The sequence below is a fragment of the Hydractinia symbiolongicarpus genome, chromosome 10 (assembly GCF_029227915.1).
Source record: "Hydractinia symbiolongicarpus strain clone_291-10 chromosome 10, HSymV2.1, whole genome shotgun sequence".
Taxonomy (NCBI): domain Eukaryota; kingdom Metazoa; phylum Cnidaria; class Hydrozoa; order Anthoathecata; family Hydractiniidae; genus Hydractinia; species Hydractinia symbiolongicarpus.
The window spans coordinates 7,587,761-7,607,535 of NC_079884.1; the positions used below are offsets into that span (position 1 = coordinate 7,587,761).

At 35.0% G+C, this 19,775-nt stretch overlaps 2 protein-coding genes across 2 annotated transcripts in view; both read left to right on the forward strand.

The window, feature by feature from the left end:
* The window catches only part of LOC130612641 (uncharacterized), an 87,745-nt gene extending 86,234 nt beyond the window's left edge, over positions 1 to 1,511 (forward strand). The window contains exon 13 of the mRNA XM_057433987.1: positions 120 to 1,511. The gene's annotated coding sequence lies outside the window, so the exon portion shown is untranslated. The remainder of the gene's footprint in view (positions 1 to 119) is intronic.
* A 13,931-nt stretch (positions 1,512 to 15,442) lies between these two features.
* Positions 15,443 to 17,103, forward strand: LOC130612688 (uncharacterized). The gene is made up of 4 exons (XM_057434040.1): positions 15,443 to 15,761; positions 15,838 to 16,078; positions 16,166 to 16,309; positions 16,468 to 17,103. Exons 1-4 carry the CDS (start codon positions 15,588 to 15,590, stop codon positions 16,743 to 16,745), a joined length of 837 nt encoding a protein of 278 aa, XP_057290023.1. The 5' UTR covers positions 15,443 to 15,587; the 3' UTR covers positions 16,746 to 17,103.
* The last annotated feature ends 2,672 nt before the right edge of the window (positions 17,104 to 19,775 follow it).

Below are 19,775 nucleotides of genomic sequence, written 5' to 3' on the forward strand. Positions count from 1 at the left end.
ATAACAAAGCTATTTTTGCCTTTATTCTATTTTTTTACCCATTCCTAATGACACAAGACTCAGAGATACTCGAATGACATATCATTCTATACGTTTTAATGGACACTGAATAATACAAGGTCAACAAGTCTCGTTGGTAGTCATTCAAGTCATGCAACATCGCACTCATAATGGATGACGTTGTCATACTTGTTTCATCATGCAGATCGATCTCATCATTTAATGGTGTTGGAAGCGTTATATATTCGTCAAATTAAACCAACTTTGAACACAAAGGACGAATATAAAAGTCATACATTAGTTATTAAAATGTAATAATGAACGACGTCTTCAGGGATGTTGGCAATAATTTATTATAATTTTTGTTTAAAATCTGATTTAGATGTGTTGTAACATTCGTTAGTATTTGTTTTTAGCTGTGCATATTTTTTTAATAAAACTGTTTGTAAATTTTTATTTATGTGTTTTATACAAAATGATGATGAGTTACAAAAACTTGATATTCTTGAGAATAACCTATTTTCTATGTCCTTCTTACTTCCTACAACCTATGTCCACGAAGAGAAATTTTGCAAATTAGTAATTTTATCATAGTATGCACACGTCAACAAAAAAGCTCGTAAGCTTGGAAAATACAGTCAAATGGAAACAAACCTTAATTTTTTTCGACAGAGAAGACAAGGTAAATAAAAAAAGGTGGAAAGTAATTGCGACATGCCATGTCGTCAATAAGATTTTTACGGCGTAATAAGATACAATGTTATGTTTGTGTTTGTTATTTGACATGTCGTCAATAAGATTTTTACGGCGTAATAAGATACAATGTTATGTTTGTGTTTGTTATTTGACATGTCGTCAATAAGATTTTTACGGCGTAATAAGATACAATGTTATGTTTGTGTTTGTTATTTGACATGTCGTCAATAAGATTTTTACGGCGTAAAAAGATACAATGTTATGTTTGTGTTTGTTATTTGACATGTTGTCAATAAGATTTTTACGGCGTAATAAGATACAATGTTATGTTTGTGTTTGTTATTTGACATGTCGTCAATAAGATTTTTACGGCGTAATAAGATACAATGTTATGTTTGTGTTTGTTATTTGACATGTCGTCAATAAGATTTTTACGGCGTAATGAGATACATATTATGTTTGTGTTTGTTATTTGACATGTCGTCAATAAGATTTTTACGGCGTAATAAGATACAATGTTATGTTTGTGTTTGTTATTTGACATGTCGTCAATAAGATTTTTACGGCGTAATAAGATACAATGTTTTTTTTATTACTCAAGTTATGTATTTTTTTATAAATAAATACAATCTAAAAATTGTTACTTCAATACAAAAGCATTTAACAAACATAATAAACAAAATAAATTAGATATAGATTTAACAGTTCATTAACTTGGTACAACCGAACTACTTGATACAACTTGACAACTCACTCAAAACAATATCATCCCCCATTTCGATTCTTTTATAAATCCCTCTCGAACCTCTCAAACAAAGCAAACAAGCATGAATTAAAGCAAAACAAATCTTAGTTCTGACCCAAGATGATGCAACAGAAATATTTATTTTACGTTTTTCGGCGATCATTTCTGAAAGACGCTTGTAAAAAGTCGCACACTCTCTTCCCATTCCTCCGTAAAGAGAAAATACCAGTGGCGTGAATGTCCCGTTATCAACTTTGTTGATGCGAGTGTTGTATTGCCTTTTCTTCTCCGCCTCATTCTTTGCATAGCATTGTTGGAGAGTATGCTGAAGGTGTCTCGAAGCGTTGGGATCAAAAACCCTTACGTCGAAAAATGCTTGTTGACCCTTCGTCCAAAATCCCCGAGCACGTACATCCGTTCTTACATCATCCCCCTTTTTCACAGATTCTAAATCAAAAGTTTCGCCAGTCAACCCAATTAGCGAAGGCTCAATTGCCACATCCTTACAAACCTCACCTAACATGGATGCCGTTATGTCACGTATGTTGTTGTGTCGAAGCGTGACAAACCCACCTTTCTTACAACTCAAACAATGTTGAATGTCAAATGTCGACCCACAAACACAATGCGTCGGTAATCCTTCAACAGGCCAGTTATAACGGAGCTTTATTCCATCCCAAAACTGCTGCTTGTTGAGATCAAATCCGTGTTCAGCATATGGCAATACTGTCAACCAGTTGGAGCAACCTTTCTCACTGCATATGTCGTTTAATCGTAATTGTTTTTCGTCTAAGTTTTTTTTAACATCTGTTAATCTGTCCTCATGACGTTTGTTGCGAGAGTCCTTGATTTGATTCTTCAAATGACGTTTTTCAATCTCGCATATAGATTTGTCCACTTGCTCGTAAATTGCTTTGGAAAGTGAAGCAGTGATGGAACGAGAGTTGTCATACTCAAAGTCGCTTTCATTCACGAAACTAGTGATTCCCAAGCCACCCAGACGAATCGGTAAGGATAGGAGATCCCTTTCAGCGTTTGAGCAGCAATGTCCTCCGGTAATTGCTGGAAGAAATTCGTTACGTATGATATCTTCGATTGGTTGTAAATTTTTCGAAATATTTGGTATAGTTCTCATCAAATACGTTAATTTCGATTTGAAACCAGCGTTGAAGGCAGTAAATGCAGACTGTGGTTCCATAACAGCAATCTGTGAAAGTAGCTGGAGTTGATTCGAAAGATCTTGAATTTTACTATTCACATATTGGTTTTTGTAATTGATATCTCCAATGACAGCTCCAAGGTGTCTTTGACCCGATGACGTTATCATCATAAGATACAATGTTATGTTTGTGTTTGTTATTTGACATGTCGTCAATAAGATTTTTACGGCGTAATAAGATACAATGTTATGTTTGTGTTTGTTATTTGACATGTCGTCAATAAGATTTTTACGGCGTAATAAGATACAATGTTATGTTTGTGTTTGTTATTTGACATGTCGTCAATAAGATTTTTACGGCGTAATAAGATACAATGTTATGTTTGTGTTTGTTATTTGACATGTCGTCAATAAGATTTTTACGGCGTAATAAGGTACAATGTTATGTTTGTGTTTGTTATTTGGCTGCCACATTTGTCGACTTCTTAACAAATACACGTATATGTCTAGTCTGCTGTAATTACTCGCAGTACATGTACATGGTTTCTATATTGCATTTAAGTTTATCCTTTGTTAACTCGAAGTTTCGAAAACGTCAGCATTTAATGGGCCAGTAAGTTATCAGAGCGTATGACACAATAACGCTCCCTTATCTTGTGTGTAAAGTTATATGCGAAACATTACTTTGGGAGTAAGATCGTATTAAGTTTCTCAGTACTGTGGTAGAAATTAAAAAGTTACATTGTTAGCATATCGATGGACGATATCAATCTACAGAAAAAGTTTTTTTTTGAAACCCACTTTGCACATAGAGGTATGATGTTTGACAAGCACATCAACCTTGACTTCATAGGACTGCACATCTCTGTTTAGCTGCTATAAGACTCTTAATATCTATCTTTATCGCTATCGCTTTTGTTGTATAATTGGTATGATTATTTGAGACAGTGACGACAAGGCTGTTGTATCTTTACAATATTTCTTTAACAGAAGGAATCGTTTAACTTTTAAACAAATTCAAAGTTTAAAATAGCTCTTTCATCCTCTTACAATAAACGTGGGAAAATGCAACCTGTTTAAGTACTCGATCAGAATATGGGTAGCATCTTCCTCAAAGGTAACATCAAGAGACTCGGGAAATTCCATATTTGGATAACTTCTGTCAGTCGACCCTCTATAAATAAGCTACATAGCTACATAAATTTAGTCTGTATGTTGTCAATGAAATTTAAAATTGGTACAGATTCTTAATGTAGGTAGTCTTGTTTGGGACAGTGAATCCTACAGGAGTTTTAATAAAAATTAAAATCATTTCCTATCGAATTACAATCGCTTTAGGACACCGAACGCTCAATACACCGTTTACGACATGACGATTTTTCTGCTAACATCTGCACCATTTGTGTGAAGGTTGCAAAGGATGGACTTGCAGTAAGCATTTCATCGCTTACAAGTAACAATCGACCAGCGCAACGTACGGTAAAAAATTCCCTATCTTCTTCTTCTTACAAAAGTATCCTCAAATTTCCGTTAATAATCTGTTACGGTGTCTCTTTTGAATACGGGTACTTTTTGGAAGCTATTTCTGCCCTTCTGGAATGCCAAATTGTCAGGCTTAGGCAACGTCCTTTTTGATCTTCTCTGAAGTTGTGTTGTGAAGAAGTTGTGAAGATACTCCATGAGATGTAGAAATTAATGCTCGGCCAACTTGCGCCATTTTGAATGACTTCAAACACTCGAATTAGGGTATCCAAAAAAAATTCGAAATAGAAAGAATTTAAAATAGAAATTCAAGAACATTTGAAATGAGATCCGAAGAAGTACTGCCAGAAAGAAACAGTTAAATCTTTAAGAAGATGAATTCTTTTAAGTTGAGGTTGGAAGTCGGGAATACCACGTCTACAGAGGCTCCGCCTGAATTAACATCAGTCGGTATCAGCAAGTAACAATCGCAAAAGTAGCAAATCCTTTTCCGATTGAAATAAATCCATAGAGCTAAAAATTGCAATCACGGGACAAGATCATTGGGACCTATAACTGTTAGACACATCCCAAGTTAGATATTTCGGTATGTTTTCTATTTTTTTATGCGAGGGAGGTTCAGTAAGAGTGACAGTTGGAAGCGTTCCTCTGTGAGCATCACCAATACCAGAAGGGAGGCTTAAAATATAATAAGAAGTTGATGCACTTTGTTCACACCGACTACAATCGAAGAAAAAATCCCAGTTTTCGTCGAAACGCAAGTGTAGAAGATAACACAGCCATTTTACTACGACTACCAAGATGATTATGATGATGATGATGATAATAATGTGACGAAGTTTGACAGGTACTAAAAATAGAGGTGGAGTCAGGTGCTGATAAATTGAGAACGAATGGTGACAATAATGTTACGCTAGATTGAAAAAATCAAAAAGGTTGAAAAGATTTCATAACAATCGGACCGTTTTTCTTCTTTGTTCATTTGTCGGATTTAAGTGCGGTCCAAAATGGAGGATAAATTAATTTTGGGGGTGGAAAAATAAGGATCGGCCATAAGTTAGGCCGACGTCAGGGCCAGATCCAGGATTTTTATGTAACTAAGCAAAAAAATTTCCGGGAGATTACCGCCCAGAATGGGCGTTAAAATACGCCAATGGGCGGACCTAATAGTAACAAAATTTATCACCTTGTTCAGGCTTTTTCCAGCGTTAAAAAGTACAATAAGTAACAATATACATAAAAAATATACAGCTAAAATTTATAAAACATGTAAACTATGTATAAATCAATCAGCAAGTATATGTATTTCAAAAAGCCTTTATCTCTTATTCTGTTCAGCAAACTCATCTATCACTTCATCAGAGATCACAGTGATTGACCTGTTAAACATGATAACTGCTAGGCTGCTTAACCTTTCCTTCGACATCATGTTTCGCATCTGAATCTTTAAACGCCTTAGTCCAGAGATACTTTTCTCACAAGTGCATGAGGTTACAGGAATTGTAGCCAAAATTCTAAAACTTCACGGATTGATGGAAATGTGTACCTATTTGTGGTTTTAAGTAAAGACGCGATATCTGTTGGTAGAGCACCTTGATAGTTTTTCCAAAATATCCCCCCCATATCCAACTGGGCATATGTTATAGTCGCAGAAATTCTTTAAACTTAACCTTCTAGTTAAATCAAAATAACTTCACAGAAACACCAGCAACACCTCTCCTGGGCTCAACAATTGTGTTGAATAAATTGTCCATTTGTTTATATCATAAGCTTTGATTGGTGGTTTTAACAGGATGCTACAAAATTAAAAAATATATAGAGTGACACAAATTTTAAAGGTACTGCCTGCATCACATATAGTTTACTCCTGTCAGGAATCGAACCTGAATTTTTTACAAAATTGTATCATAAATATAATACCATTTGATCACAGGAGTTTAGACATTTAGTAAAAAATTATTATACCTCAACAACATTAAAAATTGATAAAACGCACATAAATGATGACCAAATGAAGGATTTTGAAACACATTGTGCTTACTCAATTATGGCCAAATCTCTTGACTTGGTCTTTGTATACACATCACAACCATCCAATAAACATTGCACAAGAATATTGTCAAGCGGTTGATCAAAATTCTCAAAAGCCAGGGTTTCATCACGAATCAACAATACAGAAATAGATCTGTAAAGAGAGTTACCATCTCCACTGACACTGCATAACAAAAAAGTACATCAAATAAAAAGGCAGATGGAGCTAAACACAGTTTTGCTCATGTTAATTGCAGTTCCCAATACTTGATAGCTGCTATGCAGATGCATCATTAAGGGTACACAAGGTTGTCTTGCTCACCGAAGGCATCTTTGTCTCAATTAACCAAATCAAAGCTATGTGTCATAACTTGAAGCAACTTTCTTGTTGTTGATACTTTAGAGGTTTGGGTATAGTCTGTCCATATTAGGAGGTTCTAAGTTAGCCAACAATCCAGGGGCCCTATAAATAGGAGAGAGTTACTCTGATTTAGTTTCTCACCAGTAGTAGCAATAACTTGCTTAACTGAAATAATTTTGCCACCCACCCACCCATATATTTGGTTAATTTTATTTAATTTTTGTCTTTATGTGACACACCTGCATCATCGCCACACATGTTGGAACGATAACGGATTATCTACAATTGAACTGGTTCATCGAGGTTACATAACGTCGTCGAGCGTAAAGAGATGTCCAATTGCTTTCGCTACACGGTTTCCTTGAATTGGCGCAGTTTGGCTTAGTACGACCAACAAGGTTTTAGTCCAGTGGTGGAAGCAATTGGAAACTTAACTCAATTATGTCAATGTGTTAAATTTAGCTGGTGGTGCTGGGCTGCCCTGGGCAGCCACAAAGTGTAGAGATACTTACTTACTTTGAATACTTTGAAGTAGATTTTGTGAGATCTTCACGCATCCAACTCGGCGAGTCCAATGCTCATCATGTCAATGATGCTGTTCGTGTTGGCCTTTCGAAACTGAACATAATTTGGTATCAGTGGCTCATCAGGAACAGTAGCAAAAAAGCTATCCAACTTCGACTTGAAAGAGTCTATGCTGCAATCAGATAGGTTGCGTATTGCTTTTGATAGACCATTAAACAATCGTACTCCTTGAACAGCCAAGCTAGCACAACGAATCTTATAAAATGGCCCTTTCTTCACTACAGGAACAACACATTTTCGACCCCAACGATCATTCGTGTACCATGTGATGCCTCCTTTCCCAGTTTCCTGACCAAAGTTTGGTACTATTTTTTCAATCACTTTCCAGATGTAAATTATGGCATACTGTTCCCTTCTTCTCTCCAGAGAATACAGATTCAATCTTTTTAGTACGTCTCAGAACGAAAAACCTTGAGTTCCAAGGATTTTTCTAGTAAAGGTTATTTGCACCATTTCTATGTCTTGTATTTGTCCTTTCATTAGTGGAGACCATAACTGGGAACAATAGTCAAGGTGGGGAATAACTAATGATTTCCAAAGAGTCTCAACATCTCGTTTTTTCTCTGCTCTCGAATGTTCGTAATATCTATTCAGTTATCCTGTTTGCCTTTGATATAAGGTTTGAGATATGCTTATTAAATTTGCAATCATTCGACATTATAACTCCTAAGTCCTTCACAGTGATTTTTTTGTTAATCTTTTCTGACGTGTTACTTAGATATACAGAGAGTGGTTTCAAAGACTCAATCTTTCCATAACTTAGGTGCTCGAACTTACACCCATTGAGTTTCATATTATTTTCAGTTGTCCACTTATAAATTATATTTAGATCACTTTGGAGTTTAAAGGTGTCCATGAGGCCATTAATCTCTTTCAGAATTCGTGTGTCGTCTGCAAAGCTGGATGCTAAAGAATATTTTAAGTTCTGATTGATATCACCAACCATGATTAGAAAAAGCAGTGGGCCAAGAACAGACCCCTGTGGAATCCCTGATCCAACGTTAGCGGGTATAGATTTTACACCATTGACATGAACATGTTGTATTCTGTCTTTAAGGAATGATTTAATCCATTTTATCAGTTTGTCATTTATACCAAGTTGCTTCAGTTTAGCAACTAAGATGGAGTGGTCCACTTTGTCAAATGCCTTGCTAAAATCTAAGTAAACTGCATCTACATTTGAACCGCTTTCAAGAAAGGATAGGATTGTATCCTAATGGGTCAGTAGCTGTGATAAACAGGAACGACCTTCTCTAAAACCATGTTGTGAGTTGTTAAAGAGATTGTACTGTACAAGATGATCAACTATGTTCTTTTTTATAACTTTTTCAAATATTTTACCGACATGTGAAGTCAAGGCAACTGGTCGATAGTTGCCCACTTCGCCTTGGTCATCTCCTTTGAAAATGGGGGCAATTTTTGCAGTCCTCAAAAGCAGAGGTTTTACACCTGTGTTGAGAAAGTTTGACCAAAACATAAGAAGTGGAGTTGCCACAATTTTTAAGAAATATAGCAGGGAAACCATCTGGGCCGGAAGCTGCGTTAGCAGATAGAGTGTTAATTGCTTCAATTATGTCATCAGTGGTAAGTGCAACATCTGCCATTACAGGAATGGTACAAGTTAAATCATTAGCATCAGCTGTTGAATTATGTTGCTTACTAAATACACTCACGTATTGTTGTTGCAGGAGGTCAGCCATTTTTTTGCAATCATCAGTGAACTTCTGTTTACTTTTGTTAAATAATGGACCTACTTTACTACGTTTTTGCGCATAGGAATAAAAATAATTTGGTTTTGTTTTAATGGAAGAAATTGCTTTCTTTTCTAGAGATTGTCTGCTTTCTTTATATGACTGCTGCAGAGACAGTTCAATGTTGACTAATCGTTCTTTTATTTCTTTCACTTGTTTGTATTTAAAAGTTTTGGACAGTCGCTTTATAAGCTTACGACACTGCCTCATTAGTACACGGCGATCTCTTGGTATGTAGTGTTTATCTTGTTTCCTTGCAAACACTTTCCTTTTATGAACTAGTTCTTCAGACAGTAGTAAAATTTTATCTATAATATTTTGTAGTTGTTGTTCGGGGTTCATATCTTTCAACATCATGTCCCAGGCAACAGAGTTGAGTTTGTTGATAATATTTTCCCAGTCTATAGACTCACCAAAGTAATTAAATACATCAAACGGTGTATGTGCTGTTCTCACCTCATTATTTCTTAACAGAACGATTGAGTCGTAATGAGTTGTCACTTCAATTAAAGTGTGGTGGGATACAGATGGTAAGGAAGGTATGCATTTATAACTGTGAATAAGTTCCTTGTTATTTGTTATAAGCAGATCAAGCACATTGCCACGGTTGTGTAGGCTTATGAATGCATTGCACAAGTTGAAATTCATTTAAAAAATTCATAAAATCTAATGACATTTCTTTATCTTCATTTGACTTGGAAGAAATCATATGGGTTTCCCAGTTTATGTTTGGCAAATTGAAGTCACCACAAAGAAATACATCTGGGAATTTGCCACTAAAGCTATTAAGAGTATTCATCAAATCATTAATCATCGTTTTAAACTCTTTCGAACTTGATGGGTGACCATGCATTGCATCATCAGGTTGTCGATACAATACTGCTATCAGCGAGTTACTGTGTTCGGAATACAAAACAAGAAGTTCGTTTACGCCATTACTGTATTCATGTGTCACTTTAAATCGGGTAGCAATGTCCTCTCGCATGTAAATTGCAACTCCACCACTTGATCGACCTCTTGTAGACTTTTTACGGTATCTATCGCATCTGAAGAGTCTATAACCTTCTATTGACAATTCTGCATCTAAGTGATCATATAACCAGGTCGCGGTAAGTGCTATGAAGAGTTGGTTCTTCTCTTTCAGTACATCATGTATCAAAGGAACAGAAGATGCCACAGTTAGTGGCTTTAGACCCTGTACATTGAATATGGAGAAATAGTTTAAAGCAGTCTTTGTTGGTTTGCTGGATTCCAACTGTTCATTACCATCTGATTGAAAGGTACTCCTGGTCTCATATTCTGAGTTTGAGGCATTGGTCGATGCATTGGTACCTGTTGTGGATGTCTGAACCTTTGTGGCTGTTGAAATGGGGTATTGATTGGCTCCACAAAGTTCTGAATTGGTACCTGTTGTGGATGACTGAGCATTTGTGGCTGTTGTAATGGGGCATGAACTGGTTGCATAAAATGGCCTGGAGTTGTGGGAGGTCTGTGAATATTGTGGTGACTAACCAGAGTATCTTTTATTTTTGAATCCATGATTTGTAATATGTCCCTTTTGAAGTTGTAAATCACCTCTAAAAAATCATAGGGATTATTTCTGTTTTGATTAAAAGTATTACCATGTAAAATATTTGACTCATTAGTTCTATTTCCTAACAGTTCAGGTCTTTTACGTATCGTCCCTTTTACATGCACCAACAAACATCTCCCATTGAAACACTGTCTTCTAGTTATAGAGTTGGAACACATTCTAGGGTGAAAATCTGTACATTTAGTACCTAGCTTACAACCTTTCGTACTCTTGTTTCCATGCAATAAAAGTTTTCGACAGGCTCGTGGGTAGGCAAATTGACAATCTGCACCTTTTCGGCCAAACTTATATGTTCCTTTTTGATAAAAGTGACACACCTTTTTCTTCAGTTGATGTGATGTATCTCTATCAGCAGGATAATCACTGTCTTTGTCATCATTGATAGAGTCATACACATTGACAATTGGGTTTACTAAATTAAGTCTATTGATCTGATCAGTTATATCATTCTGATCAATTACATCAAAACCAACATGGCCATTAGGTTTGTTTAATAAAGCTTTGGGTTGAGAAGTATTTTTATTATCTTCATTAGAAATATCATCTGTAATAATGCCATTTTCACATAGTGCACAGAGATAATGTATACCAGGAATTTTAAAAAGTATGTCTTGTGGTAAACCCACCTCATTTAATAGATTCATTGATGCCAAAAGCTCAAAATAACATTTTTGTGAACATTTTGATGCAACATTCCATAAATGTTGCATCACTCATGGTATAACAATACACTTCTTTACATATTTGACATTTGTCTGGAAAATAATTTTTTGCATTCATAATTAATGCATCTAACAAATCGTTTTTCTTCATTTTATCACCATGCGGTTTCTTAGATAAAAAAATAAATGTCCTACTAATAGTCTCTTTATTGAAGCTATTTAGCACTCTTTCTATCTGCTTGGTAGGTTTGGATGGATCGTAGGCCCGTAGGCAGTCTCTGATAGTAGTGTCTGGAACTCCAGTACAAAGTTCAGCAATAATTCTTTTCCTCTCTTTTCCAGATGTGCGTGTACCCCTGGAAGAGTATGGTGAATTAAGTGCAGATGCGAGGAGATGAACGACGGTGCACCACGCGAGCAGGACAGATGACTGGGGAAATAACAGCAGGGGGGTGCGGCGCTGACAGTCAGAGGTGGGGCACCAAGAGGTTAATAACAGGTGTGAAATGCATAAGAAGCTAGAGATCATAAGAGTAGGTTCTTGTGAGGTATGTTGAGGAAATGGAATCACAGGAGAGGAGCTTCGGATGTGATTGAGAGATTAGTTAAGCCAGAAAACACTACTAGGAGAAGAGCTCGGGATGTAGTGGAGAAAAGCGAACACTACTAGGATAAGAGCTCCGGGATGTAGTGGAGAAGAGCGAATTGATTGGGAACACACACGTGAGCTTGAGACAATATCTTCTCTTCAGTCTAGCATCCTCACCCGATTCCGCCAAATTATCTTCAGTTTATTCTTAAAAAATTGAAATAAATTTTCTACTCCAAGTTTGTGTTTTTATTGGGAAGTACATCCATTTTGAACAACCCGGCACTAAAGTAGACGTGCTAAACCCATCTTTTTCGCAAATCGATATCTAAGAGCGTTAAAAAGTGCCAAATGTTTTCTAATATTCTGTACATTTCTCGGCTACAGTGTATGAATCGGCCCTGATGCTGTGTCTGGATTCAATGTCTATAAACGCGTAGCTAACTTCACCCCAGGGAAAGGGGGTGGGGGATTCACGACGCAAATTGGACAGCGAACTGGTGAGCAAAATGTATCTGAGCCTGCGCAGTTTTGTTTGTTTTGCTTTTAGTTCCTATTTTTTAGTGATGAAATATTTTGCTCTAAACTTTTAACCAATCAGAACGCAATCTTCAGTGTTTATTCTCAAAAAAACTCATTACTGGAAAGAATTCAAAATAGCTGTTTTGTTTTCAGTACAAAAAAGAGTGCTTGCATTCAGTAATTTGAATTTGCTACATGTTTTCTGTTTCTGATGGAAATCAAAAATATATAAATTTGCCATTTACAATCAGCTTTAGAAGTGCATTTTAGACCAAACATGCGAAGGAAGATTACAGATATTAAAGACGAATATCTTTCTTATTTTAATAATGTCTTTTTGCTCAAATTTCTGTTTATCAGTGTACCTTTGTAAAAGAAGAGCAATTTTGATCCGACGTTTGGGAAGGCTTGTTAGAGAAGATCTGTGCCGCTGTTATCATCCATGGTATGCATAACCGTCCAATGAACTTCGTCAACTTGTTGTTCATCTGGAGTTTCATGACACAATGAAACGCCTTCCCCAAATCAAATAGCTCTGTAAACTGGCCATAGGGCAGATATGTTTTGGTTGGCCGAAATTTTATAAAACAGGCATCTGCATTTGTTTTTCTATTAACTAAACATTATTTACAACAGCTGTATATTCATTTGGAGTAGCAGTTATTTTTTTTGTAACTTAGTCAATGGATCTTTTGTTACTTACTTCTTTAACTATTTCATGCAGCTTTTGTAAATCAATTAGTGTTGCTAAGAGGGAGTTTAAATCACTCAATTTAAACGCCTCTAAAGTTGAACGTCTTTAAGCACGTCTCAAGAGTAGACAACTTTTCCCGCAAATCTCACTTTGTGCAGATGATTGTATTTGAATAATTCACAGTTAATTAAGAAGGAGGATATATAGAATGACCTTTTTTGTGCAACATCTGTAGGAATATATTTTTAAAATAAACAATTTGTAGTCTTTTGTGAGAACTATATTTGTATTAATATTCCAAGAAACATGAAGTTTGGGAACTTGAATGTTTCTATTCAAGACAGTCAGTCCATATTTGTGCAGATCAGTATAGCCCTCAGATATTTATAGAAAATCAAAAAGTTTAAAAACACCAGTCATCATGAAAGTGTACGGGTCCTCAGCTTTCCGCCCATTGCACATATTTCGTGCGTTCTTGCCCATCTGTTAGCACGAAGTAATGATATCTGGGTTATTTATATAATTATAGATGCAATTATAATGCGGTATTCAATTTAATAGCCCTGGCGAAAAGATCACAGGAATATTAGCTACCATTTAGAAGAGGAGACAAAACGCGGGAATCAATTGAGTTTACTTTTTGGCATTTCATCAAAACGACTCTTCGCGTTACATTCCAATGTATTTATCATCGTATAAAGAATCAGTCAACATCATACCATCATTTTTAAATGCATCAATATCGTTTGGATATCAGTTGCCACAAGATATGAAAAAGTTACTTTGTGGTGATGATGCAGTCTTAGGGTCGAAATATGTATGACGGGCGAACATATGGAATTTTTCACGGGGTAATAACTAGATTTTATCTCAAGACTTTTCATCTCTGTGTGTGCAAAATGGCTCCGTGAGAGCGTGGTTGTGTTTTCTATTGACATTTCTAATCTTTTATATCATTTTACAGTAGACTCCCGGTTATTCGAAGCCTCAAGGGGGATAAGAATTTACTTCAAATAACCGGGAGTTCGAATAACTGAAAAATTCGTTTTCCTGCCAGATTTTCAACTTAACCTTAATGGGATGGACTTTTCTTAAGTAATTGAGGCATTGTGGTTCAGTTGAGCGTGTAAACACAAAGAATTTTTACTTTTTAAAGAAAGAATAAATTTGAACAAATTGTTAACAGGTTTTAAAATATGAAAATTATAAAGAAAATGTATCTAGTAAATACAAGGAGTTCAACTCTTAAAAAAATCTTTAATGCTACATTGTTTTTTACTATCGATGTAGTGTTTTTGACATGTACGTGTTATCATGTTTAACTGCTTTCTGATTTCAAGACCATTCTCGTCAAACAAAGACCATCTTTCCAACAATTCTAAGGCCTCTTCTAACTCTGACTGCTTTGGCTTCTTCGGGGGGATGTCATGAAAAAATTTGCCAAAACGATATTTTACTTTCTGAAGTCAAGATGTTGTGTACTTGCAAAGTAAAAGTGACAGGGAAAAGAACTAACTTTGGAGATGATAAGGGATTGAGGATCCCCTGTTTGCTTCAATTCTCTGGACCGAAGGAGAATATTGAACTTTTGAAGAAATTGCTTGAAGAGTGTAAATAGCCATGAATATTGAAACCTGATTTTTTGAAGAAAAAAAGTGTTTTAATTGCAGAAAATCAATGTTCTCACTCGACGATCTCCCAATAAGAAAAATTCGAATAACTGAGGGTGACTTAGCCTATAATTGGCCCCAAGGGGAATAAAAATCACTTCGAATAACCGAATTATTCGAATAACTGAAGTTCGAATAACCGAGAGTGTTTTTGCCTGAGTTGGGTAAGCAGATCCAAGGGGAACGCCATCTCACTTCGAATAACCGAATTATTCGAATAAGTGCAGGTTCGAATAACCGGGAGTCTACTGTATATCATATCATATCATTTTGTAACGACATTTTTACATAACAATAAATCCGTTTTTCCTGATAAAACATAATGCGTGGTTTCGATAACATTTTAGTGACGTCACCTTTGTATTTTAACAGGAAGCTTGATTGTTACTGCACGCAGCCAGGTGCATAAAACCACGAAATATTTCAAGTTGGCTGCCAAAAACGAAAACAAGCACAAAATTTGATCGTGTTTGCTTACATGAAATGATATGAGATGTTATTGCTTTCGTCATATGTGTGACGTAATAAAGTCAACAAAGGAAGAAATAATTTATAAATTCCAACATCAAAGCAATTAGGTTTACATAAAACCACAGCGCTTCCTCACGGTGCTTATTTCTTAGTCCGTGGAAAGAAACCGCAGGATTTTTGTTCTAAATTTGTTATGAATTATGGAGGGTTATAACTTGTGTGTGTTTTTTCTATCTACTGCTGTTGATAAATCCAATTATGTCGATGCGTGCATAAAATACTTCCATTGGAATAATTGCGTCACACAGACGATAAATAAGAAAATTAACAAATAACAAACTGTTGTTTATCTATGTGAAAAAACTTCCACGCTTTATATACGAAAGTATACGTCACCATTTTGGAAGATCTTAAAAAAAATGATACAAAAAGATCGTCACGTTGACGCAATGAAAAGTTCACCACGCTTAATGTTAGGAAAACAATACACAGGGAAAGGTGTATATATATAGATAGGAAGTTGCTATATATCAGTTAAATTAAAGATATATTAAGAAGAAGCATCTACAAAAGATATGGGAAGTGAAGAAAGCAAACCACAACCGTTTTCGTTGCATTCAAAAATGGTTCATAATCATACAAAAATACTAACTGGAGAGAAAGATCAACAATCTTATCCTGAAACGATTGAAGAATATTGTCAATCATTAGTTGGACTTCGATTTCATGGACAAACAAGTGATAGACAGGTAGATAATTATGTCGTTTTTAAGTGAACAGGAAAGGTCAAGGTAGATATTATACGCTGTGTTTTATACATCTTAGGAAACAGATACATCCAAAATGGAAGGAGATGAGGATTTGGGACAATTTCTTCTGAAATTGGATGAATTTATGAGATCAGACAGCTTTGAAGAATACTCTGAATTACACGAAAGAAAGTTTTTAGAAATGGTCAAGCCTCTTGTCCAATACAGAAAGCGTACTTCAGAAAGCGAAAATGAATGTTTTTCACGATTGAAAAAGGATGGAGAAAGATTCTTAAAAGTTTATAAAAATCGCGGAAGTATGTACAAGGAATCTTATGCGCATGTTCATGTAACTGACATACAGAATAATATATCCTAATTTATCCTTGTTTTCACTATTTTAGAATATTCTGAAGAATTAAGCCACAACAAAACATATTGGGGAAGTAGGCAACAACTGCTATCAGGAAAAGTCATCGCTGATTGGGTAGATTCTTTTGGTGGACCTATGGATCCTGTCTTTGGTGTGTTACTGAATCCAACATCAGGTATTAAAAGTACTTATTAAACTAAATATTTTTATAATAACAAATGACACAGGAGACATGCTATACCTTCTTGTTGTTCACCTTTCTTGTTCTTCTCGTAGCTACATGGATGTAGATCTACTCTCTTAACATTCGCATGTCTTATTTTCACCTTCTAGGACGCGTTGGACCAGGAGATACGTCATTCTTACACAAATATTTATTCGACAACAATGGCATTTTTGCATATCACGCTGCTGTTCATGATGCATTTGGTTATCTTTTCTATTCACATGGCATTGGGCCGGGTTATGACTATCTGAATAAAAAATGGTTGAGTAATGGCAATATGTTTGCTGGTCAGCTCACTGGACTTTGGTTTTGGTCAAAAGCTATTGCAGATTACGAACAAAAATATTGGTTCAACAAGGAAGAAAAGTCTAACCGCATTCTGTAATTTTGCCATGTTTAGTTTGTTGGTTTTTGGAAGATCGATCGTGATGAGTTTAATTATATGGTTAGCTTTACATCTGACCAGTGTGAATACCTGGTAACGTGTACATCTGACCAGTTTGAATACCTGGTTTTGTCTACGACGAGTTTGAAAATATCGCTATGTCTTCATCCCGTCAATTGGACAATTCACATATGTTTACTTAAATGAATAGTACTTGAAATAAATGTGTTAAATCTTTTTTACGACAGGGAAGGCGCTTACAAGGCGCTAATTAAAAGATCTACGGTATTCTTATGTTTATATGTAAACATTTTTCTACGTGTTAATAGCCTTTAATAAAAGCGTTATTCAAAGTTTATCATTTGTCGACATATTTTTTGTTAATTGATATCGTCTAATATTATTTCACTCGACCCGAAAGTTACGAGCCTTTTAAATAATATAAATAAATAAATTATTATTATTAAGTGTATATATATAAATATCAAAACAAATATATTTAATATTTATTTTTAATCAATTTAGTTATGTCGCTCACAAAACTATGACCTGAAATCCATTCGTACACAGTGCTGGTGAAATGGCTGAATTAAATTTTATTGCCAGAGCAAGTGGTTTCACTTCAATAACCAATCCCCCAAACCAATATAAAAACTTGTAGGATTTAAAAAAATACTAAACATTTATTTTGCTTTACTTTAGATTCCCTACTGATGTAAAAAAAAACACTGAAACTCCTGAGGACGAGGTTGCGTATATTGTTTTGCAAACTAGTCTATAAAGCCCGTGGAGAAATCCACTTAGGCAAAAGGTCAATAAAAAGAAAGTTGTTTTAGATGTTTTGCTGACGTCAGCAGTGCAGTGCAGATATAAAAATTCGCGTTCATTTGTTTATTCTTTGTCTTTAATGTGTAGAGGTTGAAATGCTGGTTAAAATAATGTACAGGATTATATGTTCTCGATGAACGCCTAAGGAGATATCAGGGATTAAAAATTTTGCTGACGTCAGCAAAGACCCGTCAAAACCTTAAAAATTTTTTTAGAAATTTTATACCTGTTGCCTTCATCGTATAGATCTTGAAACGCTGATCAAGAAAATGTATAGGATCATGCATCTTTGACAAATGGTTGCAGAGATATTAGGTTTGAAGGTTTTTTGATGACGTCATCAACCCGCCCATTCCGAAACGGATTTGGGGACCCAGGTTTGGGAAAATTACCCAAATTGGTCCTAGGTGGTCCCTAGTTACCCACGCGGTGAAAAAACATTGACGTCACCACCTCGTTTCCAAGTTACTTGGCCTCAAAGTTTTAAGTGCACTGTAATACTTTCGTATGATTATTTGACTGCTTCGTCTATACTCTTTTTGCTCATGTTCATTTTGTTTTTATTACTGATTGAATTTATATTTACGTTTGCACATACATTTAGTATTTACACATTTCAGCATTAAGAACCATTGTAATTTATGGATGCTTGAAATATATGTCGATTAATAATAATAATAATAATAATAATAATAATAATAATAATAATAATAATAATAATAATAATAATAATAATAATAATAATAATAATAATAATAATAATAATAATAATAATAATAATAATAATAATAATAATAATAATAATAATAATAATAAGGATGTTCCTAATTGGATTTAGGATAGCCTGACATCTTTTTCGGATAGCCTGCCATCTTCATAGGATAGCCTGCCATCTTCATAGGATAGCCTGCCATCTCGTAGGATAGCCTGCCATCTCATAGGATAGCCTGCCATCTTCATAGGATAGCCTGCCATCTTCATAGGATAGCCTGCCATCTTCATAGGATAGCCTGCCATCCTTGTCGGACGCCGTTAACATTTCCACTTGTGTTTAATAAAGGTTGACAGTCTGGCGGACCATCTCTGTAAGGGGATGCTTGTTTAATAAGCTAAGTATAACCTATATGATTAGCTAGCTAATCATATAGGTTATATGGAGACTAAAGTTTTTCTAAACTAATAGCTGTATTAGTCCTAATTACGTGATTATCTAAACATACATATTGAGTTGTTGTTATGGTACTATTAAATATATATAGCTAGCTACATTGAAGTTAAAAATACAAGACTTATTGCTATGGTTAGTTTGAGTGTGTAACTTTATAGGTGCCTGGTGTTGTGATAACTTGACAATTGTTTAAAAAATAAATATATAGCTAATAATTACCCTCTTGTCTGTAGCTAGATAGCACAGCCCTGTGCTTTAGAGAAATTTAACTTTATTAAACAAGGTTGGCAAGTCGAAAGGTGTGCTCTGTAGCTTTAGCTAGCTGTTCTTTTTCATGACTGATCTGGAAAAATTAGAAAATTCTAACCTGCACATCCACGAATCTAGATAGCTAGCCAAGCATTATCTTAAATCATTTCATACTTTTGAAACTATAGCTATATGATTCACAATAAATATAATTACGATAATATGTTATTCAGGGCTTCGACTATCATGTGCCCAGTCATCTTGTCTGCCTCTTTAAATATGCCTAAATTTCTAAACTAATTCTGTTACACTAATTCTGTTACAATGCTCCTAAAGCACCACATAAGAAAAATAGTTCACTATTTGTCTGAAGTTATATTCTTGATATATATTCATGTTTAGGAAATGAGTCTCAGGATGCTCAATCACATATATGACCTATATCGTTTAATTGTGAAAAAGAGATTATTCTAAAGCTTGTCAAAACGCAGTTTGCGATGAAGTTCCAGATATATTTAAACTAAGCGTAGGCAAAATATTCTTAATTTTTTTGAGAATTCTTCTTGTCAATTTTTTTACTACATTCTTAATTTCTTTTACTTTGGGATAAAAGTTTCAACTCAGTTGTAATTTAAGTGATAAAATGTTTTACTTTGTCAAAACAATTTGTATACTGTGACAGTAAAACAGTAACAGAAACTTTGTAGATATTGTTAAAATATTATCATTTTGTGTCTGTTTATAAATTATGGAAAGTTTGTCCAGTAATAATATAGGATCTGCTA